The sequence below is a fragment of the Rana temporaria genome, chromosome 2, assembly GCF_905171775.1.
Source record: "Rana temporaria chromosome 2, aRanTem1.1, whole genome shotgun sequence".
NCBI lineage: Eukaryota > Metazoa > Chordata > Amphibia > Anura > Ranidae > Rana > Rana temporaria.
In genome coordinates, this window is record NC_053490.1 from 20,020,118 (window position 1) to 20,048,042 (window position 27,925).

A 27,925-nucleotide genomic window follows, 5' to 3' on the forward strand; every position below is an offset into this window, starting at 1 on the left:
TCCAGCTTTTGTTCTTTTGTTTTTTGCCATTACCGCATTGCCAGCACCCTGGTGGTTCAACAACCCCTGATCATCACGAGGCTCACCTGGAGCGGTGAGAATTCTGTCTATACGTAACATGGGCTGCCCCTGCTAATAGCATGGGCAGCCTTGCGCAAAAACCGCCGTACGTAAACAACGTAAATTGCGTACGCAGGGCTCGCGCAACGTTGTGAATCGGTGTTAGTATGCAATTTGCATACTATACGCTGAGCACAACGGGAACGCCACCTAGCGGCCATCGCAAGAATGCAGCCTAAGATATGCGGGCATAAGAGCCTTATGCCGCGCAGATCTTAGGCTGCAGTCGGCGTAACGAGGTTCCTGAATCAGGAGCACTCGTTACGCCGGGGCAAGTAAGCAATTGCGCTGTGTAACCTATGGTTACACAGGCGCAATTGCTTCTTGAATCCACCCCAAAGAGTGAACAATGGGAACTGCTTCACAATCTCACACATCCCCAATCCACATCTCACTTTCACCCCTCTTCAACTCTGACCTCTGCATGCAACCCCCACTTCCACTGCCCCATCTTCTCCCTCCCTCCTTAGAAGCTCCACCATCTTCCACTTGTCTTACTTGTGTTGCTGTATTAAGCTGAAACACCCAGCCAGCTCTAGTACCTCCCCACACACTGTAGGTGGCTCTGCCTCCATCACTTGCAGGGAGATCATCCAGTAGGGGTTTTGGAAGCTACACTGCACCCTGGGCACTTTCATATCCCTTGTCCCCATCTTGCACTCTGTGGGAGCCGCTCTGGAGATCAGATCTGTGGTAGCTGTTGGGAGACAAGCTGTCACTAATAAACACAGAAGCCGGACTTCTGTGTTTACAGGTGATCGTGGTAAGTATGGAGCAGAAGGCCTGAGCCAGAGGTGGTGGAACTGAGTTCCACCGAGTTCCAGCTGAAAAAAAAAGCCCTAGATAAGCCTATAATGATGCTTACCTATAGGTAGTGCAAATATCTCCTAAACGTGTACAGTTTAGGAGATATTTACATTGCATGCAGCCAGTGACATCACTGCCGTTCCATGCCGTAAACGGCAGCTCCCATGTGCATGTGTGGAAGTGACATCATGGTGGCTCCGGCCAATCACAGCGCCAAAGCCTGCGAACGCAGAGGAAACTCTTGGAAAGATGTCGGCTGTGTCAGCGGTGTGCGGGCGCCGCTGCAACAGCTTCGTTCTAAGAATAGTATTTTATAATGAGCTAGTATGGCTAGCTCATTATGCCTTTGTCTTGCATTTTTTTTTTTCTAAGGTTTACAACCTCTTTAAGATGCCAAGAATAAAGTCAGGGGGCTGGATTCAAGAAGCAATTGCGCGTGTGTAACCATAGGTTACACAGCGCAATTGCTTACTTGCCCCGGCGTAACGAGTGCTCCTGATTCAGGAACCTCGTTACGCCGACTGCAGCCTAAGATCTGCGCGGCATAAGGCTCTTATGCCCGCATATCTTAGGCTGCATTCTTGCGATGGCCGCTAGGTGGCGTTCCCGTTGTGCTCAGTGTATAGTATGCAAATTGCATACTAACACCGATTCACAACGTTGCGTGAGCCCTGCGTACGCAATTTATGTAGTTTACGTACGGCGGTTTTCGCGCAAGGCTGCCCCTGCTATAAGCAGGGGCAGCCCATGTTACGTATATCCATCGTTCCCGCGTCGCGAAATTTGAATTTTACGTAGTTTGCGTAAGTTAATCGTGAATGGCGCTGGACGCCATTCAAGTTCACTTTGAAGCAAATGACGTCCTTGCGACGTCATTTGCCGCAATGCACGTCGGGAAAGTTTCCCGACGGAGCATGCGCTCTACGCTCGGCGCGGGAACGCGCCTAATTTAAATGATTCCCGCCCCCTACGGGATCATTTAAATTGCGTGCTCTTGCGCCGGGCATTTTGCCGGCGCGCCCACGCAATTTACGGAGCTTATGCTCCGTGAATCGAGGGCAGCACAAAAAAATGCGGGGGCGCAGGGCAAAATCGTTGCCCTGCGCCTCCATAATAAATGCGCAAATCTCTTTGAATCCGGCCCAGGATGTGCAGGAGTTACCATCGGTGGCCATCAACTGGCTATAAGAAACCAGGTAAGGAGGGTAGCAGTGGAGTATGGAAAGTAGAGCTTGCTGGAGGAAGAAGAGCTAAACTAGGAGGTAAGTGTGAAATATTGCGCAGATATTTTGTGTGTGCACACTACAGTTTCACTGCAGCTTAGCTGTAGCTTTGGGGTACTTTCTTCTACCACCACCTCTCTGAAATGCCATTGATGTCCTTTGAACACCCATATGCCACCCCAATCACACATTCTACATTGCACTGCTTGGACAACCTGCTGCCAGGTCCAATCACTATGCATTTGTATGAGGAGGCCTCCACTGCACAGGCCCCACCGCCCCAGTGACAAAGGGGAACCAAGACATATGTGCTGCCTGCAGGGCTGCTGTTAGAAATCACGGGGGGCCCCGTACAGCCTACCTGGCAGGGCCCCCCTAAAATAGATATAAAAAAACATTTTCACAATAAATATACTGGGCCGGATTCAGAAAAGAGATACGACGGCGTATATCTCCTGATACGCCGTCGTATCTCTGAGTGCGCTCGGTCGTATCTACGCCCCATTCATAGAATCAGGTTACGCATGGATCTCCCTAAGATCCGACAGGTGTAAGTGACTTACACCGTCGGATCTTAGGCTGCAATTCCAGGGCGGCCGCTAGGTGGCGCTTCCATATTATTACGCGAGGAATATGCAAATGAGGAGTTACGCCGATTCAGAAACGAACGACCGCCCCACGCCTTTTTTTTTACGTCGTTTGCGTTCAGCTTTTTGCGGCGTATAGTTACCCCTGCTATATGAGGCGTAGCTAATGTTAAGTATGGCCGTCGTTCCCGCGCCGAGTTTTGAAATTTTACGTTGTTTGCGTAAGTCGTTCGCGAATACGGATGGACGTGATTTACGTTCACGTCGAAAGCATGACGACGTCATTTGGAGCATGCGCACTGGGATTCAGTCACGGCCGGCGCATGCGCAGTTCGTTCGGCGCGGGGACGCGCTTGATTTAAATGTTACACGCCCCCTACCCGCGGAATTTGAATTCCGCCGGGGGATTTACATTACGCCGGCTCAACTTTACAGGCAAGTGCTTTGTGAATAAAGCACTTGCCTGAAAAACTTGCGCCGGCGTAATGTAAATGAGATACGTTACGCCATTAGAAAGATCCGCTGATCTTTCTGAATCTGGCCCGCTGAAATCATTCTTAGCGGACACACAGCTAACAGAGAAGCTGTGTGAATTAGCCCTTTTTTAAATAACATAAAATAAAAAATAACATTACAATAAAATAACATTAAATAAAAACATTTTATATATTTTTTTTAATTAATAAATTATTAAATTTTCTAATTTTTACAATTTTTTTTTTACAAGGGATTAAAACAATACATCGTTCATTTTTTTTAACAGGACAAGGAAGCCAGCAGCTGTGTCTTTATATTAAAAAAAAAAATTTTTTAATATACTTTTTTTTTTTTTAAAGGGCCAATTTTTTTATTTTATTTTTTATAGGGGTCCGGAGGTCCCCAGGGGCCCGGAGATCCCCAGGGCCCCAGATGACAACCCCCCTTTTTTTATAAAAAAAACACCTTTTTTTTTTATAAATGTTTATTTAATTTTTTTTGTTTTTATATATATATATATATATATATATATATTTATATTTAAAGGGCCCAGAGGTCCCCAGGGCCCTGGATGGAAACTACCCTTTTTTTATTTTTATAAATGTTTATTTGTTTTTTATATATTTGTTTTTATTCATTTTTTATTAAAGGGCCCAGAGGTTTCTTTTTTTTTTTTTTTTAAAGGGCCCAGAGGTCCCGGATGGCAACCCCCTTTTTTTTGTAATTTTGTTTTATAAAAAATAATAATAATTTGTGTGTATATATATATATAGGACCCAGAGGTCCCCAGGGCCCCAGATGGCAACCCCCCTTTTAAAAAAAAATTAAAATTCTTTCTTTTTTTTTTTCTTTTTATTAAAGGGCCCAGAGGTCCGCAAGGCCCTGAATGGCTACCCCCCTTTTTTTATATATATTTTTCTTTATTTCTTCTTTTTTTTGTAAAGGGCCCCCCCCGCTTCTCAATTTCAGGTGGCAGCACCCCCCCCCCCGGTTCTCTGCTCCAGGGGGCCCATGCCTGAAGCTGTGTAAGGGGCCCCATAATTCCTAAAGGCGGCCCTGTAGGGACCCCACTGAGAAGGGCATATTTATGCAGACACCAAACAACCCTTCCGACTGAAACTCTCCACTAAGGATGAGCACAACACCCCCCCCCCGGTGTTGGGACACCCCCCCCGGTTCAGTTTTCACCAGAACTTGCGAACAGGCAAAAAATTTGGACGCACAAACGAACACCGTTAAAGTCTATGGGACACGTATGTGAACAATCAAAAGTGCTCATTTTCAAGGCCTACTGTATATGCATGGTATTGTCATAAAAAGTGTTTGGGGACCCGGGTCCTGCCCCAGGGGACATGTATCAATGCAAAATAAAGTTTTAAAAACTACTGTTTTTTCGGGAGCAGTGATTTTAATAATGCTTAAAGTGAAACAATAAAAGTAAAATATTCCTTTAAATTTTGTACCTGGGGGTGTCTATAGTATGCCTATGAAGTGGCACAGTTTTCGTGTGTTTAGAACAGTCCCGCAGCAAAATGACATTTCTAAAGGAAAAAAGTAATTTAAAACTACTCACGGCTATAATGAATTGTTGGGTCCCGGCAATACAGATAAAAGTCTTTGGGTCTGGTATGAATATTAAGGGGAACCCCGAACCAAAATAAAAATGGTGTAGGGGTCCCCCCAAAATCCATACCAAACCCTGTGAAAAAAATGTAAAAAAAAGAGGCTCCCGCCGAGTGAGGTTTCTTCTCGCTTTGACAGCTGTTATATAGCTGAGGGTGGGGCCACCTGGTGACGTAAATGGGTGACCCCGCCCCCTCTGACGCCATGTGATGTCAGAGGAAGGCAGGGTCAGCCGTTTACATCACCAAGTGGCCCTGCCCTCAGTTAAATAACAGCTGTCATCGAGAAGAAGCATCACTTGGCGGGTGCCTCCCATGGAGGCGGGCTGTTGCGTTTTTTTTCTTTTTTTTCTCTTTTCGGTCTATAGGGCGGCGTGTGATGGATTTTCATCACAAGACATTTTTATTTTTTAATAGAGGACTTGTCCCAAAGTGTCTCCTGTCTCAACACTTTTTTTGTGAATTAGTAGGGGAGACAATGTCCCCCCTACCAATTCACATTGGGGGGCTGCGATTTGGGGGTCCCCTTATTAAAGGGGGCTTTCCGATTCCGATAAGCCCCCCGCCCGCAGACCCCACCACCACCGGGCAAGAGTTGTGGTGATGAGGCCCTTGTCCCCATCAACATGGGGACAAGGTGTTTCGGGGGGCAACTCCAAAGCACCCTCCCCATGTTGAGGGCATGTGGCCTGGTATGGTTCAAAAGGGGGGCGCTCTCTCGTCCCACCCCCCTCTTTTCCTGTGGCCTGCCAGGTTGCATGCTCGGATAAGGATCAGGTATGGATTTTGGGGGGACCCCTACACCATTTTATTTAAATTTGGCACAGGGTTGCCCTTAATATCGACACCGGACTTGAAGGGCCTGGTACAGATTTTGGTTTGGGGGGAACCCATGCCGTTTTTTTCAATGAGTTTTATCTATATTGCCAAGACCCGACAATTCATTACAGCCACGATTCGTTTTTGGGCCGGTTCACACTGCGATTTGCACCGTACTGCAGTGCAAATCACATGCGATGTCTGTGAGATGCAAATTCAGCCATACAGATAGTATGGCTGAATTTGCATCGCATTCGGGCCAAACTCGCACAGGACCATTTTTTTGGTCCGCAGCAGAATCGGATCACATGGGTGTTCACACCAATGCAATCCGATTCCTGTCCGAATTTGCAGAATGCAACTGCGATATGCAAACTGATTTGGGGGGTGTCATTAACTTTTAATTGACACTCCCAGAAGTTTGCATAGGGCAGTGTGAACTGCTGCTGGGAGACATGCGATGCGGGATCCGCAGGCTTCCCACATCGCAGCAGTGTGAACCAGCCCTTTTTTTCCTTTAGAAATGTCAGCGTGACAGTTCTAAACACTGGAAAACTGCGCCACTTTACAGGCATACTATAGAAACCCCCCAGGCATGAAATTTAAAGGAATATTTAATTTTTATTGTTTCACTTCAAGCATTATTAAAATCACTGCTTTCGAATTTGCCGCGAACACCGCATATTGTTGGCTGTTTAAGTTCGGCTGGAACATCGGGCTCATCCCTACTGGCCACCACTTTCCCCATCCCGAACTGCCTTGTGTATACTGATGTTACAAAAGCACTTGAAACACTTTTATTCATATACACTTTGTTCCCCTCATTAAACATGTGCAATTCATTTAGTTCCGAATTAGATTTTTAATGTATTTTGGTAAATTCGAATTAACAAAAACCTATTTAACAAATTTTTCCAAATATTCTAAAATTACGAATTTACGAAAATGTTAAATTAAAAGATCCAAAAATTCTAAAATTTGGATTTGGTAAATTCGAAATTTGAAAATCTGAAAATTCAAAAATAAATGAAAATTCAAAAGAACGAATATCCGAAAATTCAAAAATCTGAAATAACTAACTAATAATAACTTAACAATTACAAGCTAATAAATTATAGGTATTGGATTTTCCTTTTAAATTTGGCTGTTAGTGAACGTAACGAATACGAATTTATCTGAAGTTACGAATATGTTCCGTTCCATTTGTTTAGATGTGACCTTCTTTATTTAGGATAATTCGTAACTTTGGGTAAATTTGTATTCGTTACGTTCACTAACAGCCAAATTTAACAAGGCAGATAGCCATTCTGTTAGTAGGAAAGATAGAGATCATGGCCATGATTCAGATACATTGGCGCATATCTATGCCGGTGTAGCGTATCTTTTTTACACTACGCCGGAGCAGCGCGGAGAGGCATGGGGCCAGATTCACGTAGCTCAGCGGATCTTTAGATCCGCTCGATCTACGTGAATTAAGATCCGCTCCCGCAAGTTTAGGAGGCAAGTGGCTAATTCACAAACCACTTACCTCCAAACTTGCGACGGCGGATCCTAAATCCCCCAGCGGAATTCAAATTCCGCGGCTAGGGGAGTGTACTATTTAAATCAGGCGCGTTCCCGTGCCGATTTAAATGCGCATGCGCCGTCCGGGGAATTTCCTGGCGTGCATTGCTCCCACTGACGTCACTAGGACGTCAGTGGTTGTGACGTGAGCGGGACTTGCGACGCGCGTGTTCGTGAATCGGCGTACGCAAACGATGTAGGAAAATTCAAATTCGACGCGGGAACGCCGGCTATACTTAACATTGGCTGCGCCTGATAAAAGAAGGGGTAAGTATACGACGGAAAACCGATACGGAAACGACGTAAGAACACTGCGACGGGTCCGCGTACGTTCGTGAATTTGCATATCTCACTGATTTACATATTATTTATCGTAAATCGGCGCCATTTTTAAATTGAAAAAAAGATCCGACAGTGTAACAAATTGTAACACTGTCAGATCTAGCCCTATCTATGCGTAACTGATTCTATGAATCAGGCGCATAGATAGGACCAGTTTACATCAGAGATACGATGGTGTATCTGTAGATACACCGTCGTATCTCTTTGTGAATCTGGCCCATGTAGTGTATTCAGAAAGCCATTATTCACCAAGATGCGCCAGCGTAACGTATTTTCGAAGGCGTAGGCCAGCGTAAGTGTAAGTGGGCGTCACCCCATGCAAATGATGGTCTGAGCGTGTCGCAGTGGTTTACGTCGGGCGTATCTTAAACGGCGCATGCGCTGTGACGTGGGCGAATTGACCGCACCCATTATTATCGATGCCATCTCCAAGTACGGCGCGTGCCTCCATGGGGCACAGAGTGGCACGACCAGCAAGGTCCAGAAGGATGAGATCCTGCAGGAGATCGCAACGCAGGTGAATGCCCTTGGCGTGGAGGTTAGGGCCCCAAGGGACATTTAAAAAAAAAATGATCTGCGTCGTTTGGTCCGAGAGAAGCTGGCCACGATCAGGAGGCATGCCAGGGGCATAGGAGGTGGACCAGCCACTAACATAACCCTCACTCCTGAGGGCTATGACTCCGTTGACCAGGCCTTGAGGACAGGTAGGTGTGTTTAATCTTCTCTCCGGTGTGTAGCATGTGAGGGGGTGGAAGGGAACATGTGACAAGTGTGTGGGTCCACCAACATGTGAATGTTTTGTGTCATCCACAGATGTGATGGAGGGAGCTGGGCCGTCGTCGGCTGCTGGGCGACTCACGCCATCCCTGGAAGAGAGTGCCCACACCTCTCCTCTAGAGGAAGTGGAGGAGGAGCATGGTACTCTGGTTGATGTTGTGTACCTCGTGGAGGATCCCACCATCCCTTCACCCTCCCAAACCTCCTCCCCCATCAGGGAAAGACCCTCAAGGGCCTCCCCCCCATCAGGGATATTCCCTCAAGGGCCTCCTCCCCCATTAGGGATATTCCCTCAAGGGCCTCCTCACCCATCAGGGCTAGCTCCTCAAGGGCCTCCTCCCCCATCAGGGCTAGCTCCTCAAGGGCCTCCCCATACACCTGGCCCCAAGTCTCTCCTGCCCCCCAGGAAGGCTACCCCGAAAGACCAGGGGTGATCCAGATGCCTTGGAGGAGAATCTGGCGAGGGACCAGGCCCAGCAGATCCGCCATATGGGTCCCTTAGTGGGTGACCTGCACCGTGTGGCAGAGAGCCTGGCCTCCTCGGCCCAGACCCAGGCTGCCTGCACCCTGGCTGTCCAGCAGGCCCTCACCCAGCAGGCTGATCAGTCTACCTCCATCACTGACAGCTTGCAGGATGTGAGTTCGAACTGCACAGCTATTGTGACCTGCCTGGGGGAGCTGCAGGCCACCACATCAGGGGAGCTGCAGGCCAACACATCAGGCCTTGTTACAGAGGTCAGGAGCCTGGCTGTGGCTGTCCAGGCAAATACAGCTGCCATGCAGGTGGAGGGGAGGAGCCTGGCAGCAGCCGTACAGGCGGAGGGGAGGCAGACAAGGCGCCATTGGCGCAACACCACCACACGCCAGCTGCGGATGCAGGCGGAGACCAATGCCGTCCTTAACCGCATTGCCCTGGCATTGGAGGGCAGGCAGCCAGCCAGGGAGAGACCAGGGGATTATCCTCCTAACCCCCCCCCACCTGAGCCTCCCCCCAGGCTACTGAGGACATGGAGCCTGGGCACCAGACCAGACGTAGCCCACGACAGGGCAAATGAGGGCCCTTTTTACTTTTATTTATTTTTTATTTGGACCACAGTGGTGTGCATGTGATGATTTTTTTTTTATTATTTGAAACTCAGGATATGAGTTTATTTATTTATTTTTTGATACTCAGGATATGAGTTTATTTATGTTTTTTTGATACTCAGGATATGAGTTTATTTATGTTTTAGTGACTGCACACGTAGGGCCAGATTCACGTACCTCGACGCATCAGGCGGGCGTAGCGCATCGCAGTTACACTACGCCATCGAAACTTCGAGAGGCAAGCAGCCTATTCAGCAAGCAAATGCGCCCTGCGCTGCGCCATCATAACTTAAATTGGACGGCGTAACCCAACGTAATTCAAAGTGGGAAGGAGGTGGGCGTGATCCATTTAAATGAAGCGTGACCCCATGCAAATGAATGGCCGAACGAACGGCGCATGCGCCGTCACGTGATAGCATGTCCCGCGTCCCACTGCGCATGCGCACAACTTTGCCTATCGTATCCCCCGAGATAAGCCGGCCTACTGCTGACGCCCCAGGGTATAAAGACGCCCAGACATGCGCCCGTCCAGCGCAAAAGTACACCAGCAGGTTTGGTTGGTTTGGTGTGGGTTTTTGTGCTGTTATTTTTGTCTAAAACATGGCTAAAGAAAGGAGGCTAAAAAATGTCAACAGACAGGAGAGGGAAATAATAATCGATGCCATGGTAAGGCATAATAAGTACCTCCATTGTTCAGAAAGTGGCTCTACCAGCAAGGTCCGGAAGGATCAGATCCTTGCGGAAATTGCAGCAGAGGTCAATGCCCTTGGCCATGAAGAACGGACCCCTGAAAAAATAGCAAAAAAAATAAATGACCTGCGGCGCCTTGTGAAGGAGAAGGTGGCCAAGATTAAGAGGCACAGAAGGGGCACCGGAGGTGGACCAGCCCTGAATCTATCGCTCACACCTGATGAGGAGGTCATTGCCAGGTGTTTGGAGAAGGAGCAGGTGGAGGGCCTGGAGGGATATGATTCGGTTGATCAGCCCTTGAGGACAGGTGAGTGTGTTTTATCTTTTATCTGGTGTGTAGCATGTGTGGGGGGGGGGGAGGTAATATGTGACAAGTGTGTGGGTCCTCCAACATGTGAATGTTTTGTGTCATCCACAGATGTGCAGGATGAAGCGGGTTCATCCTTGGCTGCTGGGCAACCAACCCCATCCCAAGTGGACAGTGTCCACACATCTCCTTTAGAGGAAGTCGAGGAGGAGCACGGGGACCTGGAGGATGGCATTTTCCTGGGGGATGAGACCACCATCGCAGGAACCTCCCATACCACCACCTCCATAGGGGATAGCCCCCCAAGGGCCTCCAACTTCAGGGGAACCCCCCCCAAGGCCCTCCTCCAATGTGGGAACCCCCCCAAGGGCCTCCACCCTTTTGGGAAGCCCCCCAAGGGCCTCCACCCTTTTGGGAAGCCACCTCCTCCATAAGGGAAGTACCCTCAAGGGCCTCCCCATATAATAGGCCCCAAGACAAACCTGCACCCAGCAAGGCTTCTAGGAAGTCGAGGGGTGATACAGAGACCCTAGAAGCCTCTTTATTGAGGGACCAGGCCAGGCAAACCCAGCATTTCGGTTCGGTGGCATCCGACATGCACCGGGTGGCAGCCAGCCTGGCCTCCATGCAGCAGACCCAGGCTGCTTACACTGCCGCCATCGTTGAAATTGTGCAGGAGGTCAGTGTTAATAGCAGTGCACTGGTGACCTGCGTGAGGGACCTGGAGGTCACAAATACAGGCCTTGTGGCAGAAGTGAGGAGCCTGGCAGTGGCCATATAGGCCAATACAGCAGTCATTGAGGCGGTGGGGACTCAGACCAATGCGGTCCTCACCCGCATAGCCGTGGCTTTAGAGGGAATCCAGGCAGCCAGGGAGAGACCGGGGGATGTTCCTCCTCCCAATGACCCCCCCCCCCCCCGCGGCTGCCACCAGGCAACAGAGGGCCAGGAGCCTTGGCACTAGGCGTAGTCCGCGTCAGGCCAGATGAGTGCCAGTTTATTTTTTGTTTTCAAGTACTCGATATGAGTGTTATTATATAATTTGTAAACTCGATATGAGTATTATTTTTAGTTGTATACTCATGATATGAGTCTTATTATTTAATTTGTAAACTCGATATGAGTATTATTTTTAGTTGTATACTCATGATATGAGTCTTATTATTTAATTTGAAACTCAATATGAGTATTATTTTTATTTTGGGGTAAATAATATACAGCAACATAATTGGAGCCTTGACGTGGCGTTGCTGCTCCCTAGTACCGTGTGCTGTACTTCGGTCTAATCCAATTTAATGTGGTTGTTGGGGGGGTGTGCCTAGGGACCACAGTGGTGTGCATGCATGCATTCTCATTGTGACATGTTTCATGTGTGTGTTGAACTAGAAAATAAGCCTACCACGAGGCATCTCCTGACTGCTCTAGCCTCAGTAGACGGGGTAGCCTCGGTTAGGGGGGGAATGTCTGGTTTGGGGGTCAGGTCATGACGTAGGTCAATCTCCAGGCCCCTTCTCATGGCGAAGTTGTGCAGAATGCAACATGCCCCGATGATCTGGCACACAAAGTTTGGGGCATACAACAGGGTACCCCCAGACTTATCCAGGCATCGGAAACGTGACTTCAGGAGGCCAAATGTGCGTTCCACCACTCCACGGGTACGTATGTGAGCCTCATTATATCTTCTCTCTCCTGGGGTTTGGGGGTTCCGGTATGGAGTCATTAGATGGGGTCCAAGTGCATATGCAGAGTCACCTGGAAGGGAAAAGACAGGAGGATGTTAGTCGTGCATGTGCCCCTCGTGATGTCTGCATCATGGGGGGGGACAGTCATACCTGACACCCATGTCACTCACCAACCAGCCAGCTGTCCCCATACACGTTCTATTCGAATTGTCTTGGGATGTCGCTTTGACGGTAGATGAAGCTGTCATGGCTGGCCCCTGGGTGTTTGGCACGGACGTGCCATATGAGGTATTGGGCATCGGCTATCACCTGTACATTAATGGAATGCCAATGCTTCCTATTTCGGCACATGTGCTCTGTGTCACGGGGGGGCTGTAGTGCCACATGGGTGCAATCAATTGCCCCGATGGTGCGTTGGAATCTGGCAATTTTGTAGAAATCTGTCCTTGCCTTCGCCTGCTGGACCTCCTGGGTGGGTCTGACAATGTGGTGGTACATGCGTCTCAGGATTGCGGGGACAACCTGGTGCACACATCTGCTCATGGTGGATTGTGACATCCCAGCCAAATTTCCACTTGTTCTTTGAAAAGATCCAGTGGCCAGGAAATGCAGGGTTGCCATGACCTTGAGCAGTGGCGGCACTGCTTGTGAGCGATGTGTTGGGCTGGTGAGGTCATCCTGCAGGGTTCTGACTATTTCCAGGATGGCTTCAGTGTCAAATCTGAACAAGCGATACACCTCCGATTCACCCATGGCAAAGAGGTCCATGCACTCTCGGTATACCCTCTCCTGTGCCCTCCTCCTCCTCCTACGTGCCCGTAGACGCAGTAGTGTCATGACCACGGCTGCCCCTGGCATGTTGGCACACAGATGTGTTGTCCTGCAAGTGTTGTTGCTCAGCTCCTCTGTCACGCTGCTGCTGTTGCTGCTCTCCAGCTGACCTGTGCAAGTCTCCTGCAAAGTTACCCCTGCTTTTATGAGGGGTAACTTTAGACCGGGCGTGCAGCTTACGCGCACCACGCGTAGCCTACGCCGGACAATCGTACGCATGTGAATCGGCATTTCTCCCTCATTTGCATAATTGAATAGGAAATCAATGGGAACAAAAGATGCGCCCAGCCTAAATATGTGCCTAAGTTCAGCCGGCGGAGGACAGTTACGTTGGACGGGTGAAGCCAATTTTCACGCGTATCTGCTTCTGTGGGTACGGCGCATAGATACGACGGCGCACATTTACATTTACGCCGCGCATCTCGAGATACACCGTCGTATCTCTTTGTGAATCTGGCCCGTATTGTTTACTCCCAACAATGTCAGGACATTTTTAACTCCCACTGGCCACAGTCCGGCCCTCCTAAACTTTGGAGGGCAGTAAACCGGCCCTTTGTTTCGAAAGTTTGGAGACCCCTGCATTAAGGTGATAAAACACAAATCTTTACAACCCCTTTAATGGAAAATTACACAAAAAAGTGCTTTTTTTTTTTACCACTGCTATTCGTTTATCGTGGATTTTGAAATATACAAATGCAGCAATGTAGAAATTGGATGTAGCCCTGGTTCACACTGGGCTGCGGGAGTGAAGCCGTGCGAGTTCAGCTGAACTCGCACGATTTCACTCCCGCTGGCAGTCCCGATTTCGGCCGCGATTTAAGAGACATCTGTGCAGGTTTCTGCACAGATGTCAATGTTAATCGTGGCCCGAAATCACAAAAAGTAGTACAGGAACTACTTTTTGAAATCGGTGCAGCTCCGCAGATGCGGCGTCGCACCGATTAGGACGGTGTCATTGCCGACAATTGCCGGCATATGCCGCCGATTTGAGATGCGATTTCACATGTGAAATCGCATCTCAAATCAAAGCAAATCGTACCCAGTGTGAACCTGGGCGAAAGCTTTAGCACCCCAAAACACTTTTTGAAAGATAAAAAGTGCATTTGATATACAACTATATAAATCAGACCAAAACGAGGGACAAATGAGACGGAAAGAGGGACGGGGGGGGGGGGGGACTTTGTTCCAGATTAGGGACATTCCTAGAAATCAGGGACATTTGACATAATAAATCGTGTCATATAAACATAGCAGGAGAGCAATTAAGACACTAAAATGGGACGCAGTGCACCCCTGAGACGTGTTGGTGCATAGGGATCATTTAACTCCGCACTTGCTAAAAAAAGGTGTTAATCCCTTTATCACATGACGCAACAGTTGTATCTCTAAAGAGCTAATGTGTAATTTTCTATCACCCCCTGGCACAGTACAAAGTATTTATATAAGGACGCTGTGACATGAGCACAAAACCTCGGGAGATCCATGTTCCAGAATATCTCGGTTGCTGACGGTCTTCATCAATTGCCTTGCTGTAAGTATAGAAGAGCCTGCCTGGCTGAAAGTCTTTCTGCTGAAGTGAAGGTTGTAGCACATCTACATCACTCAAGGCAGAGATTACACTGCGCCAAGCACGACGCATAGAGAAGATCTCAAAGGATTAATTTGTGTTTCATGACAGTGAAAACACCGGGGCTGATTATCTAAAGGTATAGAGAAGTGTTCACTTTCAATACCCATGTCTCAGGTGTCATTTAACCACTTAAGACCCAAACCTTTAGGCAGCTAAAGGACCCGGCCAGGTTTTGCGATTCGGCACTGCGTCGCTTTAACAGACAATTGCGCGGTCGTGGAAAGGGGCTCCCAAACAAATTTTTTTTGAAGAACGGGGAGAGCTGTTTTGTAACCTTGGATATGGTAAAAATACTTGTGTGTTTTAAACTAGGAGCAGTTATCCTTTATGAATGAGATCTTTAAATTGACCCGAGTGATTATTTTATTTCAATATGAGATACTCGCCTTTCACGCTCTGGAATACTTTAACTAGTTACCGACCAGCCGCCGTCGTTTTACGGCAGCAGGTCGGCTCCCCTGCGCGAGAGCCCGTAGCTATACGTCGGCTCTCGCGCAGGCCCCCTGCTCGCCCCCGCTCCCTGTAACGAGCGATCGCGTGTGCCCGGCGGCGATCGCGCCCGCCGGGCATTGCGCACGGGAGCGGGGGCGAGCAGGGGGCCTGCGCGAGAGCTGACGTATAGCTACGAGCTCTCGCGCAGGCCCCCTGCTCGCCCCCGACTCCCGTGCGCGTGCCCGGCGGGTGCGATCGCCGCCGGGCACACGCGATCGCTCGTTACAGAGCGGGGACCGGGAGCAGTGTGTGTAAACACACAGCTCCTGGTCCTGTCAGGGAGAGAAATGCTGATCTTCTGTTCATACAATGTATGAACAGCGATCAGTCATTTCCCCATGTCAGTCCCACCCCCCCTACAGTTAGAACACACCCAGGGAACATACTTAACCCCTTTCCCGCCCCCTAGTGTTAACCCCTTTACTGCCACTGTCATTTTTATAGTAATCCAATGCATTTTTATAGCACTGATCGCTATAAAAATGCCAAAAGTGTCCAAAGTGTCCACCATAATGTCGCAGTACCGAAAAAAAAACAACGCTGATCGCCGGCATTACTAGTAAAAAAAAAATATTAATAAAAATGCCATAAAAATACCCCCTATTTTGTAAACGCTATAACTTTTGCGCAAACCAATCAATAAACGCTTATTGCGATTTTTTTTTACGAAAAATATGTAGAAGAATACGTATCGGTCTAAACTGAGGAAAAAAAAGATTTTTTATATATTTTGGGGGGATATTTATTATAGCAAAAAGTAAAAAATATTCATTTTTTTCCAAATTGTCGCTCTATTTTTGTTTACAGCGCAAAAACTAAAAACTGCAGATGTGATTAAATACCACCAAAAGAAAACTCTATTTGTGGGGAAAAAAGGACGCCAATTTTGTTTGGGAGCCATGTCGCACGACCGCGCATCTGTCAGTTAAAGCGACGCAGTGCCGAATCGCAAAAAGTGCTCTGGTCTTTGACCAGCAATATGGTCCGGGGGTTAAGTGGTTAAACCAACCATTCTCAACCAGGGTTCCTCCTGTTCCTGTCTGACCTCTCATCCGATGTCTGGATAGTTCTGGGTCTAATGCCACACCACGCCAGAGCCAGCGGCATGACAAATTATTGTGACCGTTCTTCTGGGGTAAAAAGGTATATATAGGCGGATTTAAACATTTGAGGCCAAATAAATGCAGATTTGATATCAATTGGTTCAGATGAAATTTCTGCTCTGTGGCCAACAAAAAAAAAATGAAAAGAAAAAATTGAGATTTATTTCCTAAACAAAAAATAAGATTGTTGACCCAGAAAACGTAAGGTTCACTAAGCTTGGCGAAAGCGGCATTTATTCCAATCAACCAATTGTGCGACCAAAAATCCTATTTTTCTTATTTCTCTTGGACATGATTGGGTATTCAAAGTGAACGAGGTTCCACCGTATTCACTAACAGACACTTTACAAAGCGAACAGCCGCCAATCCTTTATTAAATCAGTTCTGTTGTCTTTTCAGGCATAAAGGGCCAGATTCAGGTAGGAGATATGACGGTGTATCTCTGAGTGTGAGGCTTCATATCTTGGCGCCTGATTCAAAGAATCAGATACGCCAGAATTTCTCTAAGATACGACCAGCGTAAGTCTCCTACGCCGTCGTATCTTAACTGCATATTTACGCTGGTCACTAGGGGCGTGTACGCTGATTCACGCCTAGAATATGTAAATCAGCTAGATACGCCTATTCACGAACGTACGCCTGGCCGACGCAGTACAGATACGCTGTTTACGTTAGGCTTTTTCCGGCGTAAAGTTACCCCTGCTATATGAGGCGCAGCCAATGTTAAGTATGGACGTCGGGCCAGCGTCGAATTTTCCGTTGATTACGTTGTTTGCGTAAGTCGTTCGCGAATAGGGCTGTGCGTCATTTACGTTCACGTCGAAAGCATTGGCTTTTTGCGGGTTAATTTGGAGCATGCGCACTGGGATACTTTCACGGACGGCCCATGCACCATCTCGTAAAAGGCGCCATTTACGTGGGGTCACAATAAATTTATATAAAACACGCCCACATCTTCCACATTTGAATTAGGCGGGCTTACGCCGGCCTATTTACGCTACGCCGCCGCAACTTTGCTTTGTGAATAATGCACTTGCCTGTCAAAGTTGCGGAGGCGTAGCGTAAATATGATACGTTACGCCCACACACAAATACACGCTCCCTACCTGAATCTGGGCCAAAGTGTATATATAATGTGCATTTTCATTCATAGGAAAAAATAAATAAATATATATAGATAGATAGATAGGTATACTGAATATATATATTTTTTAACTGGTACTATTAATTAAGGGAGCTTGCTTAGCTACATATGCTGATATACTATATACATATATATATACAGCTGTGCTCATAAGTTTACATGCCCTGGTAGAATTTATGATTTCTTGGTAAATTTTCAGAGAATATGAATGATAACATAATAAACTTTTCTATCACTCATGTTTAGTGTTTGGCTGAAGCCATTTATTATCAAGCAACTGCGTTTACTCTTTTTATATCATAATGACAACAGAAACTACCCAAATTACCCTGATCAAAAGTTTACATACCCCCAGTTCTTAATACCGTGTATTGCCCCCTTTACATCAATGACAGCTTGAAGTCTTTTGTGGTATTTGTGGATGAGGCTCTTTATCTTCTCAGATGGTAAAGCTGCCCATTCCTTCGTGGTAAAAAGCCTCCAGTTCCTGTAAATTCTTGGGCCGAACGGCACGTTTGAGATCTCCCCAGAGGGGCTCAACGATATTGAGGTCAGGAGACTGAGATGGCCACTCCAGAACCTTCACTTTATTCTGCTGTAGCCAATGACAGGTGGACTTGGCCTTGTGTTTTGGATCATTGTCATGTTGGAATGTCCAAGTACGTCCCATGCGCAGCTTCCTGGCTGATGAATAAAATGTTCCTCCAGTATTTTCTGATAACACACTGCATTCATCTTGCCATCAATTCTGACCAAATTTCCTGTGTCTTTGTAGCTCACACATCCCCAAAACATCAGCGATCCACCACCGTGTTTCACAGTAGGGATGGTGTACCTTTCATCATAGGCCTTGTTTGTGGTTGTGGCCAAAACGCTACATTTTGGTCTATGTGGCAGAAGGTTTGAGGCTTGTCTCTGTGCTGTTTGGTGTATTGTAAGCGGATACTTTGTGGCATTTGCGTAGTAATGACTTTCTTCTGGAGACTCGACCATGCAGCCCATCTTTCTTCAAGTGCCTCCTTATTGTGCATCTTGGAACAGCCACACCACATGTTTTCAGAGATTCCTGTATTTCACCTGAAGCTATTTGTGGGTTTTTCTTTGCATCCCGAACAATTTTCCCCTCATTTTCCACTTGATTAGAGTTTGAACACTGCTTATTGGAATTCTCAATTCCTTGGATATCTCTTTATATCCCTTTCCTGTTTTATACAGTTCACCTACCTTTTCCCGCAGATCCTTTAACATTTTTTTGCTTTCCCCATGACTCAGAATCCAGAAACATCAGTGCAGCACTGGATGAAAGATGCAAGGGTCTGTCAGGAGTCTGTCAGGAGTCCAGAAAACTCATTGACCTTTTATACACACACACACACTAATTACAAGCAAACAGATCACAGGTGAGGATGGTTACCTTTAATAGCCATTCAAACCCCATGTTATCAGGCCAAAATCACCCGGGTATGTAAACTTTTGATCAGGGTCATTTTGGGTAGTTTCTGTTGTGATTATGATTTAAAAAGAGTAAAACACAGTTGATTGATAATAAATTGATTGATAATAAATGGCAAAGACTAACCATGAGTGAAAGAAATGTTTTTGTGTTATCATTCATATTCTCTGAAAAATGGTCAAGAAATCATAAATTCTGCCAGGGTATGTAAACTTATGAGCATACCTGTATATACTGTATTGTCAAAGGTATTGGGACACCTGCCTTTTCACAGACTGGTGTGGATGTACAATATACACTATATTACCAAAAGTATTGGGACACCTGCCTTTACACGCACATGAACTTTAATGGCATCCCAGTCTTAGTCCGTAGGGTTCAATATTGAGTTGGCCCACCCTTTGCAGCTATAACAGCTTTAACTCTTCTGGGGAGGCTGTCCACAAGGTTTAGGAGTGTGTCTATGGGAATTTTTGACCATTCTTCCAGAAGCACATTTGTGAGGTCAGGCACTGATGATGGATGAGAAGGTCTGGCTCTGTCTCCACTCTAAATTCATCCCAAATGCTTTGTGCACTAGTGATGCTGGAACAGGAAGGGGCCGTCCCCAAACTGTTCCCACAAATTTGGAAGCATGAAATTGTCCAAAATTTCTTGATATGCTGACGCCTTAAGAGTTCCCTTCACTGAAACCAAGGGGCCAAGTCCAACTTCTGAAAAACACCCCCAAACCATAATCCCCCCTCCACCAAATGATTTGGACCCGTGCACAATGCAAGGTCCATAAAGACATGGATGAGCGGAGTTTGGGGTGGAGGAACTTGACTGGCCTGCACCTTAACCCGACAGAATACCTTTGGGATGAATTAGAGCGCAGAGACTGGGAGAAGGGCCTTCTCGTCCAACATCAGTGCCTCACAAATGTTCTTCTGGAAGAATGGTCAAACATTCCCATAGACACACTCCTAAACCTTGTGGACAGCCTGCCCAGAAGAGTTGAAGCTCTTACTCCAGTGTGCATGGCAATTGCTCATATATGTGGCACAATCATACTGTATATATGCAGGCTGACACCAGGTAAGCTCTTACGTCCAGACACGTGTTTTTGTTGAGGCAGGGAGCTCTAAAAATCGTTTTTGTGGGATATTTTCCATGGAATTAAACTGGCTAACTTTCCTTTGCTGACATGTTCTTTTGTGTTGGATAAAGAATGGTAAGATGTCCTCCACTATGTATTTACTGTCTCTATTTGTTCTGGTGACTATTGTCGCTGGGATTGGGCATCTACAATTTATTATTACCCGTAAAAAAAGCATAAAGGGGAAATTTTCCAATAAGGAAATTTGTTCTGATGATAATTGCCTTGGTGAGAAATGATCTTATGATATAGAATAGTGATGGGCTTGGGTTTGGTTCAAACCTAAGTTCATGCAAACCTGTAAATTAGTTGTCAGTGCTGGGCCAATGAACTGTGAGCGGGAGATTACCTGCCTTACAGCGGACATACTCAAAGGGACGGGGGTACTTATGATATAAACGACCTATTATGGGCACGTGGCCATATTAGGTCAGTGTTATCACAAGCATCCCCGTCCCTTTGTATACATGCCTATACTGTACATCTCCTGCCTGTTCATTGGTTCAGCAATGACCGCTAACTTCTGGGTTCAGACAGAACCCAAGATCATCCCTACTCCAGACCTACTATCACTTCCTGTTGTATTTTAAGATCAGGGGCGTGCAGTCAGGGGAGGCAGGTGAGGCAGGGCCTCACCTCCCATGAACATTAAAAAATAAATTCAAATTAAGCTTCGAGGGTCATAGCTTGGTGACCTGGGATCACAGAAACCCCTTGGGGGTATGTAGCCTAAGTCCTACCTCACCACTGGTAAAAAAAGGGGCTCCTACAACCTATGGTTCCAGAGATATGGGGCTCCTTGCACAGCCTGTCAGAAGCTAAATACAGAGCGGCCAGTTTAAATACAAGATGACACACTCTGTTTGCAGCAGACTGAGAGGATGAGCTCACAGTGCCTCTCCTCACTTCTTGTCAGAGGCACTGAGCTCAATGGACAGCTTGGAGTCCTGGACCAATGGCAAAGTACCATTGGTCACAGCTGTCCAATAAAAATGCTGCGGTGGAGGCACACCAATTATTGCAGGGTCATAGAAGGGGACGTGTGTCTAAAAGACACATGCTCCCTTCCAGCCTTAAAGGGTCACTAAAGGAATTTTTTTTTTAATCTAAATAGCTTCCTTTACCTTACTGCAGTTCTGGTTTCATGCCCTTATTGTTTGTTTTTGCTTTGAAGTAGCTGTAATTCTGCTGTGATCTCCACACTTCCTGCTTGTCTGTTTCCTTTTAACCATGGTACTGGGAGCTGTCTCAGGGTGGTCTAAGCTGTCATTACTGTGTGTCTAAAACTCCTCAGAACCAATCAGATTAGTTTTAAAAACAAAACACTGCCCTGGATTTGTTTGTTTTTGTTCTGTGTGTCTCTTTACTTCACAGAAACATAAAGCCAGTTTAAAAGTGAAAGTGAAACTAGAGGCACATTATATGATTGATTTTTATCTACTTTTAATCATTTTTAAAAGGAATCAGTTAACTTTTATGTCTCTATACCCTGTAAACAGTCATTTCTGCCAAACATTTTTTTTCCTTTAGTGACCCTTTAACTACAAGGAACAAAACATGTGTTTATGGGTATAAGATTTACCCACAACCCCATGTTTTTCTCACACAGTTAAGAGGGGGAATCTGATTCTGTTAAAAAGGTACTGTTATAATCAAATTAAATCATATATTATTATGCTATATGGTATAACATAATAAATAATTAAAGGGTCACTAAAGGAATTTTTTTTTTTAGCTAAATAGCTTCCTTTACCTTGCTGCAGTCCTGGTTTCATGTCCTCAGTGTTCGTTTTTGCTTTGATGTTGCTGTAAATCCTCTCTGTTCTGGACACATCCTGGTTGCCTGTTTCCTGATAACCACAGTACTGGGAGATTTCTCACGGTGGTCACTAATCAAGGAGGTGTGATTACTGTGTGTAAAACGAAACTGGATTGGTGCTGAGGAGTTTTAGACAAAGTATCACTGCTCTCTATTGGCTGACTGCCCTCAAGTGGCTCTCTGTACATCAGAGAACCAGCAAACAACAGCAAAAACGAAACTACACTGCAGGCACATTATATGATTGTTTTTTTATCTATTTGTAATAATTTTTAAAAGGAATCAGTTAAAGGAGTTCTCTGACCTAAAAGTTTTAACCCCCGCTGTGCCCGGGCTGTAAAAAAATAGAAAATAAACTGTCACTTACCTGCCAACGATCCCCCGTTGTTCCGATATCGCCGTCCCGTTCTCCGGGCCTCTTCCGCTTCCTGTGTGTCGGTGACTCATAGTGCGCTCAGCCTATCAGTGGCCGCGACGGGACATTGCTGCGGCCGCTGATAGGCTGAGCGCACTATGAGTCACCGACACACAGGAAGCGGAAGGGGCCCGGGACCGGAGAACGGGACGGCGATATCGGAACAACGGGGGATCGTAGGCAGGTAAGCGACAGTTTATTTTCTATTTTTTTACAGCCCGGGCACAGCGGGGGTTAAAACTTTTAGGTCAGAGAACTCCTTTAACTATTATGTCTCTATGCCCTGTAAACAGTCATTTCAGCTAAAAAAAATTTTTCCTTTAGTGACCCTTTAATTATTTATCTATTTACTGTGAAATTACTGGTTGGAAGTTAAAACTTCAAACTACAGTAATTTGTCCGTTAAGCCACCTGCTTGAGTACAGTTTTTGAAAAATATAGTATATTACCTTAAAAACAATATATAATAATTATTTGTATATTACTTACTTATGGTAATTAACCCCTTGCCACCCAGACCAGTTCTGACACTTCTCTCCTACATGTAAAAATCATAATTTTGTTTGCTAGAAAATTATTTAGAACCCCCAAATATATTATATATATGGTTTTAGTAGACACCCTAGGGAATAAAATGGTGGTCATTGCAAATTTTTATGTCACGCGGTATTTGCGCAGACATTTTTTAAGAAGCATTTTTTGGGGGGAAAAAAACAGTTTCAGAAATAAAAAAACAAACGTTAGCCTGATTTTTTTGTGTACTGTGAAAGATGATTTTACTCTGAGTAAATTATCACAGTATTATTATTATTATTATTATTATTTTATTATTATTATTATTATTATTATTATTATTATTTTATTATTTATTATTTTATTTATTATTATTATTTGTCACTCTTTAAAATTGTGCACACTTGTGGAATGAGGCCAAACTTCAGTACTTAAAAAAACTCCATATGTGATGCTTTAATTTTTTTTACAGGTTACATGTTAAAGCCTCGTACACACGGTCTGACTTTTGACCGTGCAAAAGTCCGCCGTGAGCCAGTCGGAAGTCTGACAGACAAAAAGAGAACAGAATCTCTATCTAAGGTCCGTCTGACTTCTGACCATAGGCGTGCACACAGGGTGTGCCTGGGCACACCCTAATTACCCTGTGTGGTGCAGATTCCCCCCTTTTTAGCCCTTGATATTTCACCATGTCCCCCTAAAAAAAATTTAAATAATAAAAAAAAAACTAAAAACTACTGACATTGTCCACTGCCCTACTGACCAATCTCTGCCCTACTGACACCGTCTATTGCTCTACTGACGCTGTCAGTATATATATATATACACATGCAAACATACGCATAGGTGTTTGATTTTTGGGGTTCACACCCTAATGCAATAGGCTGTGCACACCTATGCTTCCGACCAAAAAAGTCAGATGGAGGCTACACGCGGTCAGTCTTGCAGAGAAAAAAAGCCTGTCTGACTTTTTTTCTCGGAAAGTCCGGCCATGTGTACGAGGCATTAGAGTTACAGAGGAGGTCTAGTGCTAGAATTATTGTTCTAACGATCGCGGCGTATGTAACCTGTGTGTATCTGGCTCTGATACTAGCCAGTGCCTCACCAGCCACTGACCTCACCACACGTCCCTGTTTAAGCCCTGGTTCACACTGGTGCGATTTAAAATGCGATTTGACATATCAAATCGGTGGCAATAGCCGGCAATGGCACTGTCCTAATCGGTGCAACGCCACATCTGCGGCGCTGCACCGATTTCAAAAAGTCGTTTCCGTACTACTTTTTGCGATTTCGGCCCGCAATTTACATTGACATCTGTGCAGAAACCTGCACAGATGTCTCTGTAATCGTGGCCAAAACCGGGACTGACAAGCGGGAGTGAAATCATGCGAGTTCAGCTGAACTTGCACGGCTTCATTCCGGCAGCCCAGTGTGAACCTGGGCTTAGATAGGAATTGAAGGAAAAATTCCCCAAAGGGACAGCAAAAATAAATAAATTTGAATATTTATTGGAAGATCCCTCAAGGTTTTTTTTTAGCACGAGATAAGTATTGGAAAGCAAAAGATGTTACATAAAAATTGGTATTTATTTATTAGTTAAATGATATCAAAAATATTTTCCATAATTACATAGAAGTCGTAAAAATGATGACCCTTGATCATAATAATAAAGGGTACTTTGTAGAGCTTCACATAATCCCTTTATTATTATGATCATGTGAAGCTCTACAAAATTACAAAGAGTTTACACAACATGAGTTATGTGTAGTTTTCCATTTTTTAATGAGTATGTTGTCAATGTTAGGGTCAGAACTGTTTTTTACGACTTCTATGTAATTATGGAAACTATTTTTGATATAATTTAACTAATAAATTGTAACGGTCACCACCGTTTACGATATTCCCATTCCATCAACCACGACAGCTTATCCGACAGTCCAACAAGCCAGCAGACACGATCCATAAGAATTCCCTCAGAAAGACGAGACATACGTGTTCTTCGTCAAATGAAATGAGCCCTTAATGGTATCTTAGCTTTCTTATATACAGTACAAGCATGTTACAGTTAATAACAGGGACAAAGAAACTCTCCACCCACACATCACACAATGAGGCTTCAATCACATTCTTTTAGATAATGACATTCAGAGGAGTTAATTATCCCCCAGACGTTCTGTCTCCGACAATAAGTGATTCACCTGCATAATACACATTCCTTTACTAAACATAATTGACATGCTAATTCCCCACCCCTGAAAGGAGACATCTGACCTTTAGACTGCTAACTCACAACACCTCTATCATCAATAGAATTTTCACACAAAACAGTATTAGCATTGAAGGAGACACTCTTATTGACCGGTTGGGGGTCAGAATGAAATCACCTGTAATATGTCCACATCTCCTGCAATACATGAATTATCAGTAATGTCCCATCTCATGTAATTTATAATAAATATTTCTCAGTCACCCTATGCCCAAAAGGGGCACAGGGTGACCCTAGACCCAAGAGTCATTAGTGACGCTGACACAGGAGTACCCCCCATCCTTCAAAAGTCTCTGGGCGTCACAGGTCATTCCGTTACATTTAATAAATACCAATTTTTATGTACCGTATTTATCGCGGTATAACGCGCTCCCGCGTATACCGCGCACCCCTAAAGTGACCCCCAATCCTGTGGAAAAAAAGTTATTTTTGTACTTACAGTTTTGGTGTCTTGCGCGGCGTCCATCGGTCCATCGGTGGCCTCGTCGGGTCCGGCGTTCTTCTGCGGCTTCGGGTGTCCTCTTCGGCGGGTCCGGCATCCTTCTGCTGGTTCGGGTGTCCTTCTGCGGCTTCAGGTGTCCTTCTGCGGCGGGTCCGGTGTCCTTTTCGGCGGGTCCGGTGTCCTCTTCGGCGGGTCCGGTGTCCTTCTGCGGCGTCCTCGCGGCGTCCTCCCCGCTCGTTTCCCGCGCCGAGTTTTGAATACTGCGCCAGCATATACCAAGCGCAGTACACTCGGGCAGGCTCGGCAACTGTCGCGCTCACGTCCTGTACGTCCAGGACGTGACCGTGGAAGAAGCCGAGACTGGCCGACTATACCCGAGTGTACTGCGCTCGGTATATGTCGGCGCAGTATTCAAAACTCGGCGCAGGAAAGCGGATATCGGCGTATATCGCGCACCCACGATTTTGCCCTGATTTTCAGGGCAAAAAAGTGCGCGATATACGCCGATAAATATGCTTTCCAATACTTATCTCGCTGCTAAAAAAACCTTGAGGGAACTTCCATTAAATACTACAAATTGGGGTGTGCAGCATCCACAATTCACGCATATGTCGGATATGTGTTATCCATTCTATAATGAATTTGAATTTTAACCATTCTCTAAGTTTTGTTTTTTTATTGCAAAATGTTGCTAGAATTGGATTGGAGTATAAAGCAGTGGAAAGTTTATGGAAATATTAGTCGCTTTATGTGGTTGCATCCTTCTCGCAGCTCTTACCCCATTGTCTAGTTTCCCTTTCATCATATACTATTTTATATTACAGGTGTAGGCTACCAGCATAGTTCTCCAATGGAAAATACTACTTTTCTCTCTGCCAACCTTACCGATATGTCCTTGCTCAAAACTGCTGGCATTGTAAACATGGCCTGCTTTATCATCTTAGTACTGAGTCATTGCGTCTTCTTCTATTTTGTCGTGGTCATACTTTGCGCTTTCTTCACCACTGCTTATATTAAGGAGAAGGCTCGCTATGTCCTCTTCATCCATATGATTCTTAATGATAGCCTGTATCTCATAGTGGTCTTTGCCCTTTATGTAGCTTACATGTATTATGTTTACATCCCAGCCTCGCTCTGCTACACTATGCTGACGATAAGCACATCGACTTTCCGGGTCACTCCCTACAATCTAAGTGTCATGTCTTTGGAACGCTATGTGGCAGTGTGCTTCCCGCTGAGACACACTCAGATGTGCACGCCAAGGAGCACCACCATCGCCCTTGCTTGTATTTGGGCAATAGCTTTGATATTTAACCTGGCAGATATCGTGGTCCTGGGCTCCAAGGTTGGGAAGAACTTCTTCTCTCTGTCTGTGGTTTGTAGCCGAGGGTCAATGACGGCGACTCAGGCACAAGGCATCATCACACTCTGTAGCAGCACCATTAGCTTTACTGCTGTGGGACTCATCATCATCTACACTTATATCCAGGTGGTGCTGGTTGCTCGAAAGATCAGTTCTGACAAGTCATCGGCGTTCAAGGCAGGAAAGACGATCATGCTTCATGCATTTCAACTGATATTATGTATGATGTCCTTCAGCTCTTTTTTCACCGAAACCTACCTGAAAATCTATCAAGTCTTTTTGAGTATTATTAATTATCTGGTCTTCATGTGTCTTCCTCGGCTTATAAGCCCATTAATCTACGGACTGAGAGATGAAACCTTGCGCAAGTATATGATGACATTCCGATCGGCAGTACCATCAGTGGAAGAGGCTGGAAAGTAAATTAATATCTCTGATAATTTTTGTTTTGTAAATAAAATCTTGAAGGTCTTAAAAATATTAATGCTTTTCATACAATATTGTTTTTAATCTGCTTACCCTATATACTCGAATATAAGCCAAGGCACCTAATTTTACCACACAAATCTGGGAAAACGTATTGACTCGAGTATAAGCCTAGGGTGGGAAATGCAGCAGCTAGTGGAAAAGAGGGTCAACAATGCCCATTTGCATAGAAAAAGAAAAAAATGGCGCTACCCCTTAACCAAGTGAAAGCTAAATCAAAGAATCACTAAATTAAGAATGTCAAAGGAACAAAATCAGTGATATATAAATATGTGACCAATGACCTATGATAACGTGACAAATATGTCACTGTTGATTGAATAAATTCATAAAAAAACCTCAATTGCCATAAAACCAATAAACATGTGCCAATGGTGGTGTATGGCAAAAAAATAAAACAATTGACATACAATTCAAATATATATAAATGCTATATTAAAAATGTATACGCAAAATTATAGTCCATAAGTGCTGTATTATGAATACTCTGCACCCGTGCTCTGTGTCAGGATCCACAATCTAATAAAAAAACGTGTCCAAACAAAAAAGTGATGAATCCTCCACCAGTGAATAATGATGGCTCCTTACCGACTTGCCTTGATCCATTATGACAGCAATAGCTGCTGCTTTCTCCATGTCCTTTCCACTCTGAATCCTGATTGGGATTCAGAGTGGAAAGGACATGGAGAAAGCAGCAGCTATTGCTTCATAACGGATCAAAGGTACTC

The 27,925-nt window shown here is 45.4% G+C and overlaps 1 protein-coding gene across 1 annotated transcript; it reads left to right on the plus strand.

Moving 5' to 3' along the window:
* Positions 1 to 26,050: 26,050 nt before the first annotated feature.
* On the plus strand, positions 26,051 to 27,195 carry LOC120928502 (odorant receptor 131-2-like). The gene has a single exon (XM_040339597.1). The coding sequence runs from the start codon at positions 26,199 to 26,201 to the stop codon at positions 27,132 to 27,134; it is 936 nt and encodes a 311-aa protein (XP_040195531.1). The 5' UTR covers positions 26,051 to 26,198; the 3' UTR covers positions 27,135 to 27,195.
* The last annotated feature ends 730 nt before the right edge of the window (positions 27,196 to 27,925 follow it).